A 15,254-nucleotide genomic window follows, 5' to 3' on the forward strand; every position below is an offset into this window, starting at 1 on the left:
ACACACTTCACAAATAGACATGTCCTGTGTGATAAGGCTGTGATGTATCGTGCCATGGGAGCATGTGGGGCAGAGCAGCTGGCTCTGCTTCCAGAATCAGGGCAGTCTTTACCAGAAGGTGATGTTTGGGCAATCTTAAAGGATTTAGCTAGGTAGACAGTGGGAGAAAGGGAATTCAAGTCAAGGAAAATAGTGTTCATAAAAGCCTGAAATTGCCTTATGTTCTTAGAGAAAATGTAATGTAGTGTGAATGGGGAAAAAAAGGGGAGTATGTTATTTGGGTTGAGGTTCATGAGTATCCCAGAGAAGAAGTGAGGCCAGAAGCTAAACAGGACCTACTCATGTGGGCCTTGAAGTCCACCATGGGGGAGCCTATGAAAGGGCAGGGCATTCACATATATACATAAGGAAAGTGAGACAAATGGCTGCGAGGGAATGGGTTGTCTCATTTGTCCTGTAGCAGTTCTGTGAGGCAGACGGGGTGATGCCGTTATCTACTGGTTACACCTGAGAGAGAATACTGAGGCCCGAGCACTTAAATATCTTGCCAAAGGTCTCAGAGCCAGAAAGCAGAGGGCCTAGGACTCACCTGGCTTCCTGGCTCTGAACCTCTTTCTCCTGGGCATGCTGCCATTGTTAACAGAGTCTTCTAGAAAGCTGCCTACAGCTAGGTAGTGGGTGGATGCTGACAGAAGCCATGGGAAACAAATGGTCGTTGATATGATCTTGTTGAAGGAGTTGTAGCCCTGGGATTTTGTGGCCTGTGGTGTTTGGTCTCCTAACCTAGTGCACAGACAGCAAGAAGCAGCAGGGAGCTTGGAGCTTCCAGTTCTGCATTTTCTTGACAAACTCCATTCATCAGGGCCTCGCTCATTAATTCAGGACAGCATCTGCTGCCTGATACTGGCCTTTGTCAGGGGCTTGTTTCTGCAAGAACTGGTCCTCCAGGTTGGTCAGCTCTGTTGTCCACAGCCCCAGGGTGAACCCTGGCAGTCAGAGGCAAGCCCTTTCTCTGTGTGAAGTTTGTAAAATGAAATAACTTTATTTTTAAAAAACAAAGATAACGTCTAGCAGTACAGAACATCAGCTTGGAGATCAGGCAGAACTGGGTTTTCTTTCTGCTGCTGCCATCTAGCTAGCTGTGGAAGTTATTTAACGCAGTGTGGGCCTCAGTTTTCTCATCTCTAAAATGAGCACAGTCAAACCTCCCTGAAAAGACTGTTGGGATGATTAAGAAGAGATTATGTTTACAGAGTGCATTGGCATGCTGCTTGGATTTCATACATCTTCAATATATGGTGACTTGAAATCCTGCTGTTACTGCTTCCCCCACTGCCACTGCTGCCATCACTGTTAAAGACTATTTGAAAACCAGAGACTATAAGAAAAAGTATTTTATAAACCTACCATCGCAATGCAACTATCATTTTTTTTAAAAGATTTTATTTATTTATTTGACACACAGAGATCACAAGTAGGCAGAGAGGCAGGCAGAGAGAGAGAGGAGGAAGCAGGCTCCCCGCTGAGCAGAGAGCCCGACACGGGGCTCGATCCCAGGGCCCTGGGATCACGATCTGAACCGAAGGCAGAGGCTTTAACCCACTGAGCCATCCAGGTGCCCCTGCAACTATCATTATTATTGGTCATATTTCCTTCAAATCTTTTCCCGCACAACTTCAGAACATATCAGATTTTATAGCATATTTATTTTATAGCCATATTTATTATTTTTCCTTTGTTGTAGGTACATTATATTTAGTTTTAATACAAATTTTCTTGATTATGAGATCACTGTATATAATGTAGGAGAGCATAGAAAAAGCAAAAGGAAAACCATACTTATAATGCATACCTCATTCCTAGCCCTGAGGCTATCACTATGAAGTTTTTTTTTAAGATTTATTTATTTGACAGAGAGAGAGAGAGAGAGAGAGAGATCACAAGTAGGCTGAGAGGCAGGCAGAGGAGGGGGGGAAGCACGCTCCCTGATGAGCAGAGAGCCTGGTACAGGGCTCAATACCAGGACCCTGAGATCATGACCTGAGCCAAAGGCAGAGGCTTAACCCACTGAGCCACCCAGGCACCCCTCACTATGAACTTTTGATGTATCTTCTTCCAGTCTTTTGTTTGTGTTTCTTTAAAGAGTTGAGATCATACCACATAGACAGTTTTTCTGTGACTTTTCAGTTCATAGGGTATCATGAGCATTTTTCTTTATTTTTATTTTATTTTATTTTATTTATTTATTTGACAGAGAGAGATCACAAGTAGACAGAGAGGCAGGCAGAGAGAGGAAGGGAAGCAGGCTCCCTGCCAAGCAGAGAGCCCGATGCGGGACTTGATCCCAGGACCCTGAGATCATGACCTGAGCCGAAGGCAGAGGCCTAACCCACTGAGCCACCCAGGCGCCCTGCATTTTTCTTTATTGTAAGCATTATTTTCCAAGGCTGCATAATAATCCACCAGATGGATCTACCATAATTTACATAAGCATTCCCCTACCGTTAGAGATCTAAGTATTTCCCAATTCCTTAATCTAAGCAGCTCCCTCTGGCAGAAGCTAGGTCCCCAGCCTCAGTGTCACCAGGAGGCATATAGTGAACTTGTGCTGTGTGTATGGTCCTGGGCGGGGGATGGGGGAACCCATCAGACAACTCAGGCACTGAGCCTCAAGGGAATGCAGAGGCTAGACACCTGGAAATATTGACTAGAGCAAAATATGCAGGTATTTCTTTGCCAGAAACTGTCAGGGAGTTCACGTAAATGCGGGTATCTCTGTTTCCTCTAGAGGCTGGGATCTGGAGCACACAGCTTTTACAAAGACAAAAGTCTCAGAAGCTTTGCTGACCCTTCTCACCTACCAGTGTGTTAGTAGGCCTCCGATACTCAAAGGGCTTTTGAGCCTGTTACCTTGACTGTCAGGGGCCTGTGCTAATGACCTTTGAATATCATTTCCAAGTGGTTTTCACTGGGAAGGGGTGAGAAGCTACAGCCTCAAGAAAGGAACTAGCATGAGCCTTAGGAAGATCAGGGATGCTCTAGTCTTTGTTTTGATGCACGCTTGCCCTGGCACCCAAGGCAAGTTATTTCCTCTTACCAAGCCTCTGTTGTCTCCCCACAATGTAGAAATATCGGACTAGATGATCCCCAGGGCCCTTGCAACACTGATGTTCCACAGGGACCTGAAGCCTTCCTCTCGCCAGGAGCTGAAGTGAGCATCCTGATAAAGGTCACAGGATGCTTCTCCAGAGTCTAGAGTTTCTTTTAATTAGTACCTGGGGAAGCACTTACGCGTTTATATTCCCACTTACTTCCTCCTGGTAGTGGCTGGGACGAGTAGAGACTGAAAGTCAGGAAGTGCTGCTCGCTGGGTGAAAACACTAGGTTCAGAACCCCAAATGATTCTTCGTCTCTTATGTTGTAGCTATTTTTTCTTTTATGTACTTGGTTTTATCATTCGTTCTTTCACTTAGTGGATGTTAACTGAGTCCCACACCTTGTGCCATCCAGGCCTGTTCTCAAGACACATGCAGGCTATCGAAGAGAAAGGAACAGGTATAAAAGGCAACAAGAGAATTGCTGCAATGGGGTATAGATAAGTTGCATAATGAAGGGAGTACTTGAGTCCACTTAGAAGCAAAGGAGTCTCAATGGACACATTGAGCCTTTAAAGGATGAGTGGAAGTTTTCTAGGCAGTTAAGAAGAGGGCATTCCAAGCAGAGGAGCCACATGTGCAAAGGTCCTGAGGTATGAAAGTACATGTCATGTTCTTTGTGAGCCTGGAGGGTGAAAGGGGCAATGAGCAGATGAGAAAAAGTTGAGTACTTTTCTTTGGACAAGGAATTTTCTTTCTCTAATATAACTTTTTTTTTCTTTTTTTAGATCTCTTGTGGCTCAGAGCATAATCTGGCTGTGATTGGTGAGTAATTAGTATACTGAGAACTATGTGTGTTCTGAAACTCTGTGGCAGAGTTAGAGAAGACTTGGTTGATCAAAGGCCAGGGTACCTCTGTGTGTGTTTGTGTGTGTGTGTGTACACATGTTGGGGGAGATTCTAGAAAATATGGAAGTCTTTGGTTGCTCAAGGCTTTACTAGAAGCTCCTTTGCTAGAAATTTCTATCCACATCACTGAGTGTCTTTTTAAGGTACCTAAGCTGGCCTCCCTGCCCCAGGCAGTGGCATTTGAGGGTATTAAAGATTTTACAGATGAATGATATCATGTATAGAAAGCCAGACATAAAAGGGTGAGAAGACTGGGCTGCTCTTGTTTCTCTGAACAAATATCTTACTCCAGGTTCTTTCCTCTTTCTTGGGAGTAAGGGGCTCTGCTCACTGCCTCCCACTGCCTTGTATTCCATGGCACTCGGGAACTCCCAGATTAAGTCAGCCTTCTGACTGGTTGAGGTTTCTTCTTCATTGATTCTGGATAACCAAGGTTCACTCTTTTTATGATTAGGCCTATGAGTAATTCCTTCAAGAAGCTTCCTCGTTACTTCTCCAGGTAGACTAGTATCCATGTCACTGCATTCAAGAGGCACGTCTGTAGGGCCCAGCTGCCTGAGTGCAATACAGGCTTCTGTATTGCATATTGCATATGTGGTATGATCTCAACTCTTTAAAAAACTTACTAGTTGTGTGAACTTGGACAAGGTACTTGACCCCTCCATGGGAGGGCAGTAGTGCCTACCTTCTAGAGTTGTTGTGAGGGTTCCAGGAGTTAATATATATAAAGCACATAGAGCAGTGCTTAGCTCCTTGGAAGGGTTTTAGAAATGTTCATTATTAGTATCTGATATTTGTTCTAATTGTCCTGTTCTGGGCTTTAGCTCCCCATCTGTAAAATGGAGGCTTTAAAACTGAAAATCAAGGTTCCCTCCTGCTCTGATATTTTAGGATCCTATTACAAACCCATCACTGCCTGCCTTCTGTTGGTGACTTCTGTTCCTGGCTACTTCTCTCCCAGCCTCCGACTCAGCTTCTGAAGGGCAAAGCCCCTGCATTTTCCTTTTGTTTCCTGCCGATCTGCAGCACCCAGAGCAGTGCCTGGTACTCGGCAGAGACCCGAGCACTGTTGTCTGAATCGAGCTTAGACGGGCTCAGCCGCCTGCCGTGGCAGCTGTTGGAAGCACTACTCTGTAGGCCCGAACGTGATGTGCAACGAGGCAGAACCAAGGACAGCTGAGGAGGTAGGCTGCCAGCCAGCAGAGGGGGGCGGGGAGTAAACTGGGCTGGAGTCAGAGAAGGAGCGAGAAAATGTAACGGCAAACCTGTGCCGCTTCGCAGCCGCCCCAGATACTTTGCACCAGAGCTGCTCCAGCCTGGGTGTAATGAAGACAAGCTAAGCAGGGGATCCGAGGTGGTGCTGGGGGCGCGGCCGCTGCTGCTCTTGCCCGTCCAGGAGAGGGCTTGGCTCCCTCTGTGACCAGCGCCAAAAGAAGATGGCAGGGATTCTAAGTACAAGAAAGCACACAGTCCAGATGAAGGAGGGGCCGGCGCTAGCAGAGTAGCGGGCTGAGTAGACAGAGGCAGCCTCGGGCTGTAGAAAGAGCGTAGCCTGTGCAGGTAGACAGCCTTGGTTCACACCGGCTGCATCTCCGCATTAGCCTCCATTTCCCCCCTAATCTCTGTAACGGGGGGATCTCCACTTTTCAGGACTGCTGTGAGGATTAATGTGTGTGAGATACCTGGTATATAGGAGGTGTGAGAGAAATGCGTGTGTGTGTATTTATAGTTCTGTTTGCTTCTCCTTTCTCTTGGTCAGGGTGGGGAGAGGGGAGAACGGCTTGCTAGTGTAACTGTGCTAGTGAAATCATTGTTACTTGGGAGGAAGAGATGATAACATTCTGGAAAAGTGGCCAGTGTTACCGTAGTGAGGAGAACATCAGAGGCCACGGAGAGCAAGGTGAGCCAGTGAGCTCCTGGAGGGCGGACCTGTTCTATTCTGTTTTGTCCTCAGTGCCTGGTCTTGGCTCACAGTCTGTTGAATGCATGGTTGCAGAGTCAGGGAAGGTGGGACCAGTCACACAGCTCTGGGCCTGTCTCCCTGCGTGTGTGTGAGCTGGGAGCAGAGGCCCCCACCACTGGAGGGATGGGGCCATCCATGGGTGCCCTGCAGGGTGCAGGCTGTGTGACAGGAAGTGCCTGTTGACTCTGGCAGAAGGCCAGGAGAGGGAGACAAGCTGAAAGAGGAGCGTTCCTACCGAGGTAAAGCCTGGTTCTCAGAGCCAGCTCCTCGCCTCAGCCCTTCTACCATCGCCTACTTTAGATGGATTCCTCCCCCTCCAGTCTCATTCCCTGAGATCTGGGCCCTCTGTGCTTGGTGCTGGGTCTCCCATGTGGTAGGCGCAGAACAGTTACAGAATAGACCAGAACAGAATATAAGAGAGCCAAACTTTCCTCGAGTGTAGAAGCAGCTTTAGTGTCTAATGAATGTGCGACAGACAAACTAGAGAGGGAGGTGGAATAGAGACGGATGGAAGGACGTAACTCAGGACCTGCTTTTGGAATGGACACTCCACAAAGTATGTTTGCTGTACCCATTTTATAGAGAAGAAACCTGAGACTCAGAGGATATACGGGTTGATCGGGGTAGGTAGCAATAAATAGTAGAGCTGTCTGCCTGACTTACCAGACTGTTCTTTTCACCCTATCCAGTGCGGGTGGTGGTCAGGGAGAGCACAGACCCTCGGGTCAGATTGCGTGATTCTAGTCCTGGCTCCCACACTCAGGAGCGTGTACCCTTGTATAAGTGGCTTAACCCCCCTGTGTCTTGATGGCCTCATCTGGAATATCGTTTATTGACCTCATAAAGTTGTTATATAAAGTGCTAACAGTGCTTGGCACAAAAATAGAGGCTCAATAAACGTTAGCTGGCATTATCACCATCACCACCACCACCACCATCATCATCATCATGTATGAAGACTTCAAGGAAGGAAGTAATTGTAAGATGAGTATAAAAAGGTTTAGTGCTCAAGGTAGGAAGCTCAGGAGCTAGAGAGGGAAGTGTCTTCCCCACCCAGAATGCCAGGGACCAGTGCAGGATCTCAGCGTAGCTACAGAAGGGATTTGTAAAACTTGGAGCCTGGGGACGCCAATCTGGGGGATCTGGAAACAGTGCTAGGCCGGATTGGTTCCAGATGGGGCTCCTGCTATCCGCTGCCCCAGACAGGGATTCAGAACGTGCACATTCCAGCCTGAAGCAAACCCCACAGCAGCCACACTTGAAGTTTCTCTAGGGAACAAAATAATTCTTTGGTTTGGTTCTTTCCTTAATTTTCCAATGATGCTTCTCTTGACATATTCTGTGTCTACCACGAGACATGGCCGTGGCTAGACAGGATGGTGAGGTGGCGCGAGTTCCTGCTTCAGACAAAGGCGTAGCTGCTGGAGTGAGGCGCAGAGAAAGTCAAGTGATGATCAGGAAGGAGAGAGCTGAGGCAGAGGCAGAGGCCACAGCTGGCCTGGCCCCTTCTAACTGTGTGCCGTGCACGGTCACGCTGGCTCAGGGGGCCCGATTCCTCATGTGTGTGATCAACCCGCCCCTGAAAGTTATTCTTCGAAATGGCATAGGCATGTCAGGTGCCTGCTCAGTGCCTGCTGTGTAACAGGTGCTCAGCAGGTGCTCGCTCGCTTGGCAGGTTCACCGGGCTGTTTCTTTCTTCCTGCCTTCCCACCTAGGATTTCCCTCTGCATCTCACAGAGCTGGCTGACTCGCTCCCATTCGTGGGCCGAGACTGAGGTCAGCAGAGGTGACATGAGGGCATGTGACCACCACTTGCTCAGAAGATCCCTGCCTACCAGAGGCTGGCTCCCAGGTCTGGCTCTGTCTTTGGGGCCCTCACCTCTGTGTCTGGCTGAATTGGTTCCAGCTGTTTTGCTTCCCCTGGGAGCAGCTTATTTTGGCTTGAATGGGCAATTTGTTTGCCTTCTCGCCTGATGTGCAGTTGTTCAGCCTTCCCTTCCTGCAGAGAAAAAAAGAGCTGACTGCATTTCCTCTCTCCCTGCTCCATGCAGACCTTTGGAAAGGATTTTATTGGTGGCCTTTTCCTGGAGCATTCAGGCTTGCCAGACATGCATTGTTAAAGGGTTAGATATTTGGCAAGAAAGTGTCATGCTGCCGCCTCCTCCTCCTCCTCCTCCAAGCAAAGCCAGCTCTCTTAACAAATTGGAGCTATAATCTATGTAAGGATCTTTTCCCCCCTTCGTTTCAGTGATGATTTCCAATTATTGAACCTTTGTACCTTTGTAATATGTGTGGCAAAACATCTGACCTTCACTTGAAACCCATCAAGCAGGGTCAGAGAGGAATTTAATAGTGAGAACTAAATCTTTTTTGACACTGGCTGTTCCTCTAAGAGGCCATACCTCCAAACCCCAGGGGCTTGCAGAGAGCTCAGAGGCAAGTGTAAACTGTATGGTCCTGTGCACAGCGTGATTGGCAAAGCATAAATGCTTTATATTATCTCATTTAATCCTCAGAGCAAATCGCTGAATTGGTGCTGTTGTTAACTCCATTTTCTAGATGAGGGAAGCTGAAGCCTAGGCTGAGCAGTTTGTTGGGAGGAGTAAGTGTGCCAGGTCTTTAACCCAGGCCTCTAACTTCAGAGCCTGTGGTCCACTACCCCCCATGCTGCCTTCCTGCAGACCAGTGACAGTCTAGCCTGGTTTTAAGGCCACCAGATAAGATGATCTCATCTCTTCCTTTCAATACTTAGTTCCCCTTCATGTTAGCAACTTCTGTCTTGCACCCTAAATGTCTTCTCCTTCTGATTCAGCAGTTCTGTGTATAATCACCAGAGAGAACTGTGAAGCTGATGACATTGTTTTGGAAAACTACCCCTTTTAAGGATTCTTCTTGCCCCCTCTCATTGTCCCTTACCGCTTAAAAAATTAATTTACTTACTTAATTTTTGAATAATTAACGCACACATATGATTCAAACTTATAAGGCATAAAAAGATTTAAAATGAAAACCTTTCCTCCTTCCCTGTCCTCCTATTTGCCCAATGTACAAAAATCCTTCTACCACATGTGCAACTAATGTCTGTTCATCTGTATTTTTCTAGTTTCTTTTTGCACGTATTAAGTAAATGCTAAAATATATTTTTATCCCTCCTTTCACATCAGTGGTACTATAATGTACATAGTTTGTAGTGTCTTATTTTTTCTTTCAACAGTTTATCAGCATAAAAGCCTCCCCAGATAGTATTACAGGTATATAATATTCCAATGTACCTATGTACCGTGATTTATTTAACCCATACCCTCTTGATGGACATGTAGATCATCTCTGATATTTTGCTATTATAGGTAATGGTGTAGTGAACAGCCTTGTGTATATATGTCATTTCATTGGTGGGCTGTTGAAGAATAAATCCCTAGAAGCAAAATTATTGTATCAAAGAGTAAGCATAACAATTTTGCAAGAGTTATTGCCTTCATAAGCAATTTTGCCCTCATAGGAATTATACCATTTTTCACTCCCACTAGCAATAAATGAGTGCCTATTTCTGCAGCAAGAATATGTCAAGAAACTTCTAGATTTTTGCCAATCTGATAGGTGAAAAACTACTAAGGGTGGTTTTTGTCTTTTTTTACTTTTTAAATTGAGATACAGTATATATACAGTAAAGTGTACAGATCTTAGAGGTCCAGTTTGATGATTTTTTCCATATGCACATACCTAGGAAACTACCACCCAGTACAAGACCCAGGACGTTTCAGGTACCCAAGAAGGCAATACCCCAGCTCCAGAGTTAACTACTACTCCAGTTTCTGTCTCCAGAAACGAACTGTGTCAGTGGCTGAACTGCATATAAATGGTGTTACACACTGTGTACCCTTTTGTGTTCAGCTTCTTTTGTTCAACGCATTGTGTCTCTAAGACTCCTCTATTTTGTGTGTAGTGGAAGTTCTTTTTCATTGGTCAGTATTAGCGCACTGGGTGAATATACCACAACTCAGATGTCCATTTCCCTGTTGCTTCCCCTTGGAGGACTGTGAATAAGGCTTCTGTCAACATTCTTACACATGCCTTTTGGTGAACATACACACTGGTTTCTCCTGAGTGCACACCTGGAGTAGGATTTCTGGATCCGGTCCTGAGCATCAGTGGATAAACAGTTTTCCAAAGTAGTGGTGCCAGTTACATATTGCCAGTCAGCAATATATGGGCGTTACAACTGTGCCATATCCTTGCCAGGTGTTTTCAGTCTTGCTGATCGAGGCCATCCTGCAGAATAAGTAGTATGGAACCTCACTGTCATTTTCATTTACATTTCTCTGATAGCCAGTGATGCGAAGTGCCTTTTTATATACTTAGAGGCCACTCGGTCAGCTTCTTCTGTCGAGTGCAAAGACTTGAGTGCAAACACTCTCAAGTGGGTTTTTTCTGTGTTTTTCTTAATGTTTTGCACAAGGCATCCTTTATCTTATGGATTCAAGTCCTTTGTGTGATAGATATATCTATATCTATATCTATATAGATATATCTATCACACAAAGGACTTGAATCCATTAGATAGATAGATAGATATTGCAAACATCTTTTCCTTTACCAGTCTGTGGCTTGTCTTTTGCTCTCTTATTGGTGTCTTTTGATGCAAGGATATCCTTAATTCCAATGAAGTCTAGTTTATCAATCTTTTATTTAATGGTTTGAGGTGTTCGTGCTCTCTTTAAAATATTTTTGTCTGTTCCAAGGTCCCGAAATGAAAATATGCTCCTTTGTGTTCATCTGGAAACTTTATTAATGTTGCCTTTTACATTTAGGTTTAGAATCCATTTTGAATCTGTATTAAAAAAAATCCAACAACACATTGCTCTAAAACCATCTATTGAAAAGTTCGTCCTTTCCCCATTGAATTTCAGAGGCTCCTTTGCTGTAAATCAAGAGACTGTATATATGTGTAAATTTGGTTTTCGATTCTCTCTTCTCTTGCATTAGTTTATTTTTCTATGTGCATGCTACTACCATTTCGCCTTGATTGCAGCTTTATAATAAATTCCAATATCTGGTTTTAGATTTTCCAACTCTGTTCTCCTTTAAGGTGATTGTGACCTTTATAGTCCCTCTGCTTGTAGTTATGAATGAAGATTGAGCACCTTTTTGTATATTCAGGAGCTCTTTGTATTTTTGTCCCTTTTTTTTTTTTTTAAGATTTTATGTATTTATTTTAGAGAGAGAGTGTGTGTTCACCAGTGAGGGAGGGACAAAGGGGAGGCGCGGAGGGAGAGAATCTCAAGCAGACTCCGCACTTAGCACGGAGCCTGACATGGGGCTTGATCTCAAGACCCTGAGATCAGGACCTGAGGCAAAACCAAGAGTTGGATGCTTAACCGACTGAGCCACTCAGTCACCCCTGTATTTTCTTCTTTATGAAGGGTTTCTTCACATATGTATTAGTTTTTCATCGCTACTGTAACAGATTACCAGAAAATTAGTGGCTTAAAACAACACAAATGAGTTATCGTAGACTTTGAGGTCAGGAGTCTGAAATGGGTCTCACTGGGCTGAAGTCAGGGTGTGAACAGGTTGCATTTTTTCCTGGAATCTATAAGAAGAGTGTTTTCTTGCTGCTCGCAGCTTGTGGAGGCCACCTGCATTTCTTGACTGTGGCTCCTGCCATCTTTAAAGCCCCAAGTGGCTGGTTGAATCTTTCTTTCATCATACGGCTCTGACACTGACTTTTCTGCCATCCTCTTCCATATTTAAGAATCCTCATGATTTGGGGCACCTGGGTGGCTCAGTGGGTTAAAGCCTCTGCCTTCGGCTCAGGTCATGGTCCCAGGGTCCTGGGATCGAGCCCCACATCAGGCTCTCTGCTCGATGGGGAGCCTGCTTCCTCCTCTCTCTCTGCCTGTCTCCTCTGCCTACTTGTAATCTCTGTCTGTCAAATAAATAAATAAAAATATTTTAAAAAATATTAAAAAAAAAAAAAAGAAAGAATCCTCGTGATTCCTTTGGGCTCCCTCTCCCACTCTGGATAATCCAGCATAATCTCCGTATCTAAAGGTCAGCTAATTAGCAAGTTTAATTTCATCTGCTACCTCAGTTCTCCTTTGACATGTAACGTAACACTCACAGGCTCCAGGGATTAGGACTTTGGGATGATATCGAATGGCTTGTCTCAATATCCTTTGCCCTTTTTTTCCAGATAGATTGTTGGTCTTTAATAAATTTCTAGGAGCCGGGCCCTTGGGTGGCTCAGTTGGTTAAGGGTCTGCCTTCTGCTCAGGTCGTGATCCCAGGATCCTAGATGGAGCCCCACATCGGGCTCCCCACTCAGCGGGGCATCTGCTCCTTCCTCTCCCTCTGCCTCCCAACCCCCGGCTCGTGCTCCGTCTCTCAAATAAATAAGTAAAATCTTTAAAAAAGGAGCTTTTTATGTATTAAGGCGGTTAGGCCTTTGTGGTTCAGACAAGAAATGTGTTTTCTCATCTTTTTTTAATTTCTACTCTTGGTGTTTTTTTGTTTTGTTTTGTCCTGTTTTTGCCAGGCAACCTTTTCTTTCTCTACAGATGAAATTTATCAGTCTTTTCCTGTGTGGCTTCTGGATTTTGAGTTAGAGAAGCCCTCCCTATTCCAGGGTATACAAGACTTTTCTCATATTTTACTCTACAACTTTTTAGGTTTGTTTGTTTGTTTTTTAACATGTAAGTCTTTGATCCGTTTGGAACTTATTCTGATACACAGTGTCAAGTGTGGATTCAACTTCATTATTTTTCCAGATGGCTACCCAATACTGTCTCAACACTACTTACTGAATTCCCTTTCTTTGGCTGCCCTCCTGGATCCCATTGCTTCCAGGGCAACCCTATGGCATAAAGAGAGGCAGTGACTGACCCAAGATTGCCAGCTGGTCAGTGGCAGAGCTGGGGCTAGACCTCGGGTCCAACTCATACTGCTCAGTCTGAAGCTGGTGGCTTGTTCTCAAGGAGCTTTCCCTGGGGGTTGTGGCCTCCTGGGCTTTTGGCTGAGACAGAGTAGCCCCTTGGTTCCGTGGGCTCTCAGTGTGCTCTCCCAGGTCGTGCTTTGCTCATCTCTGGAGTGAGATATATTCATTGCCACTATCACACCTCGCTGCATGGGTACTGCGTTTTCTTCTCTACCAGGCTGAAAATGTGATAAAATCTTTGGCATTCAAGAGAGATGTTTTACAATTAATGCAGAGATGTATTTACAGACCACTGGTTATTGTTTAAGTCACATTTCTTTTGAGTCATTTGTTTTCAAGGCCTGGCCTCACATCACAAGGTGTGCCTTTTCAGCTTTCAATAAAGGTGGATTTTTTTTTCCACTATGATTTCCAAAGAAGCAATGGTAGTATCACTCCACAGGAGTCATTCTATATGAGACCACACATGAGGGTGCCAGGCTGTCAAGGAGGCTCATGTACTTGCTAATTACTCTCTCATGCCAGCCTTTGTGGGCACAAGGTTGCTTACCACATTTTAGCACAATGCTCTGGGTCCTTTTAGGATTGCTTCGAGGAGCAGAAACCACAATCGTGATCCACTGTCCTTGTTTACAAATATGAGGCTTGGGGCCTAGCAAAGGTAAATCTAACAAAGGTCAACTCAAGGTAGAAACTACAGAGAGGCAGATGAGCTGGAGGCAGCCTTTTGCTGTGGAGGGGCTGAGGTCTGGTCCCAGCGTTGTCTGCCACCTGCTATGTGATCCTGGGCAGTCATTTCTCTCTCTGGGCCTGGGGATCCCCACACAAGAAGTGTTTCTAAAGTCTGCTGCACCACTCAGGTCTGGCCTCATGTCGACAAACTGTGTTGCACATTTAAACAAAAAAAATTTATTTATTTATTTAAATAATTTTTTTATTGTGGTGTCATTTAATGAGGCCTACTGTTGTAACAGATTTTTAAGTGTACGATATGGTATTGTCAGCTGTAGGCACAGTGTTGTATCAGGGACCTCTAAAACTTACTCATCTTCCTTCCTGAAACAGTTACTTTTCATGGTGTCCATGACACCCTGCTCTCTTGATTCCTTCTGTTTCACTGGCTGCTTCTCCTTAGTCTCCTTCATGGCCTCTGCCTCTCCTCCTCCCAAATGCTGAAGGTCTGAGCGCTCTGGGGCTCTGTGTTAGTCTCCCGTCTCTTCTCTCTCTGTAGGTTTTCCAGTCAACCTCATTCAGTCCCATGGCTTTAGAAACTTTTTATATGCTGATGATTTCCCAATTTTTTTTTTTTTAAAGATTTTATTTATTTATTTATTTGAGAGCGAGACAGTGAGAGAGAGCATGAGGGAGGAGAAGGTCAGAGGGAGAAGCAGACTCCCCATGGAGCTGGGAGCCCGATGTGGGACTCGATCCCGGGACCCCGGGATCATGACCCGAGCCGAAGGCAGTCGTCCAACCAACTGAGCCACCCAGGCGTCCCTGATTTCCCAATTTTTATGTTTGGCTCCGACCTCTCCTCTGAGCACCAAATTATATATCCAGGTCCCCATTTGACATCTCCACATTAATTTTAAATAGGTATCTCCAGTGTAATGTGCCCAGAATAGATCTTTTATTTGTCTTTTTCAAGACCATCTCTACTGGGTCTTTTTCTCAGTATATGGCATCACCATCAACCCAGTTGCTGAAGCCAAAAATCTAGGAGTCCATATTGATTCCTCTCCTCTCCTCATTCATCCTCACGTCGACTCCCCTAGGAGGTCTTGCTGACTTTACCTGAGAACGTCTACTTTGCTCCATTTCTGCTACTACTGCTTAGTCCACACCACCAGGGTCCCTCCTTGGGACTGTTTCTAGAACCCTAACTATACCAGGACTCCCTTGTCTTCCCCACCACTAGAAAAAATGGAATTCCTATGGCATGGGTATATGGTAGCCAGAGTGCTTTTATGTGTTGTACCTCTTAATAGGCTGAATTGTCTCTACCTGCCTTGCCTGCTGGGCGCTGTGCCTGTCTGTTAAATACCGACCGACTGTTACATACAGTATTCTCCTCATTCCTTCCCTTACTAGTGGCTGACAGTTTGCCTTGTGGCATTCTGGGTGCTGTGGAGGAAGACAGCCAATGCTTGTTCCCTCATGGAGCTCACATTAAGTGGGAAAAAGAACTATGAATGAAGTCTGGCACATAGTTATGTACTTAATGAACAGTGAGTGAATCCCAAGCATAGAGTGGTAAGAATTAGAGGAAAAGGTTGAAAGGGAGGAATGATTAATTCTGCAAATGCTCGTAGAAGAGGTAGCTTTTGAGCGAAGGAAGGGTAAAGAGCCTTGT

At 45.2% G+C, this 15,254-nt stretch overlaps 1 protein-coding gene across 5 annotated transcripts in view; it reads left to right on the forward strand.

The window, feature by feature from the left end:
* LOC111150067 (secretion regulating guanine nucleotide exchange factor) overlaps nt 1-15,254 on the forward strand; it is a 217,983-nt gene that overhangs the window by 129,540 nt on the left and 73,189 nt on the right. For all 5 annotated transcript variants that reach the window (XM_022507404.1, XM_022507405.1, XM_022507403.1 and 2 more), the window contains one exon: nt 3,884-3,920. In XM_022507404.1, coding sequence (XP_022363112.1) covers nt 3,884-3,920 — 37 coding nt within the window. The remainder of the gene's footprint in view (nt 1-3,883; nt 3,921-15,254) is intronic.

The sequence above is a fragment of the Enhydra lutris genome, unplaced genomic scaffold, assembly GCF_002288905.1.
Source record: "Enhydra lutris kenyoni isolate GAN:26980312 unplaced genomic scaffold, ASM228890v2 scaffoldscaffold22, whole genome shotgun sequence".
In the NCBI taxonomy this organism is placed as follows: Eukaryota; Metazoa; Chordata; class Mammalia; order Carnivora; family Mustelidae; genus Enhydra; species Enhydra lutris.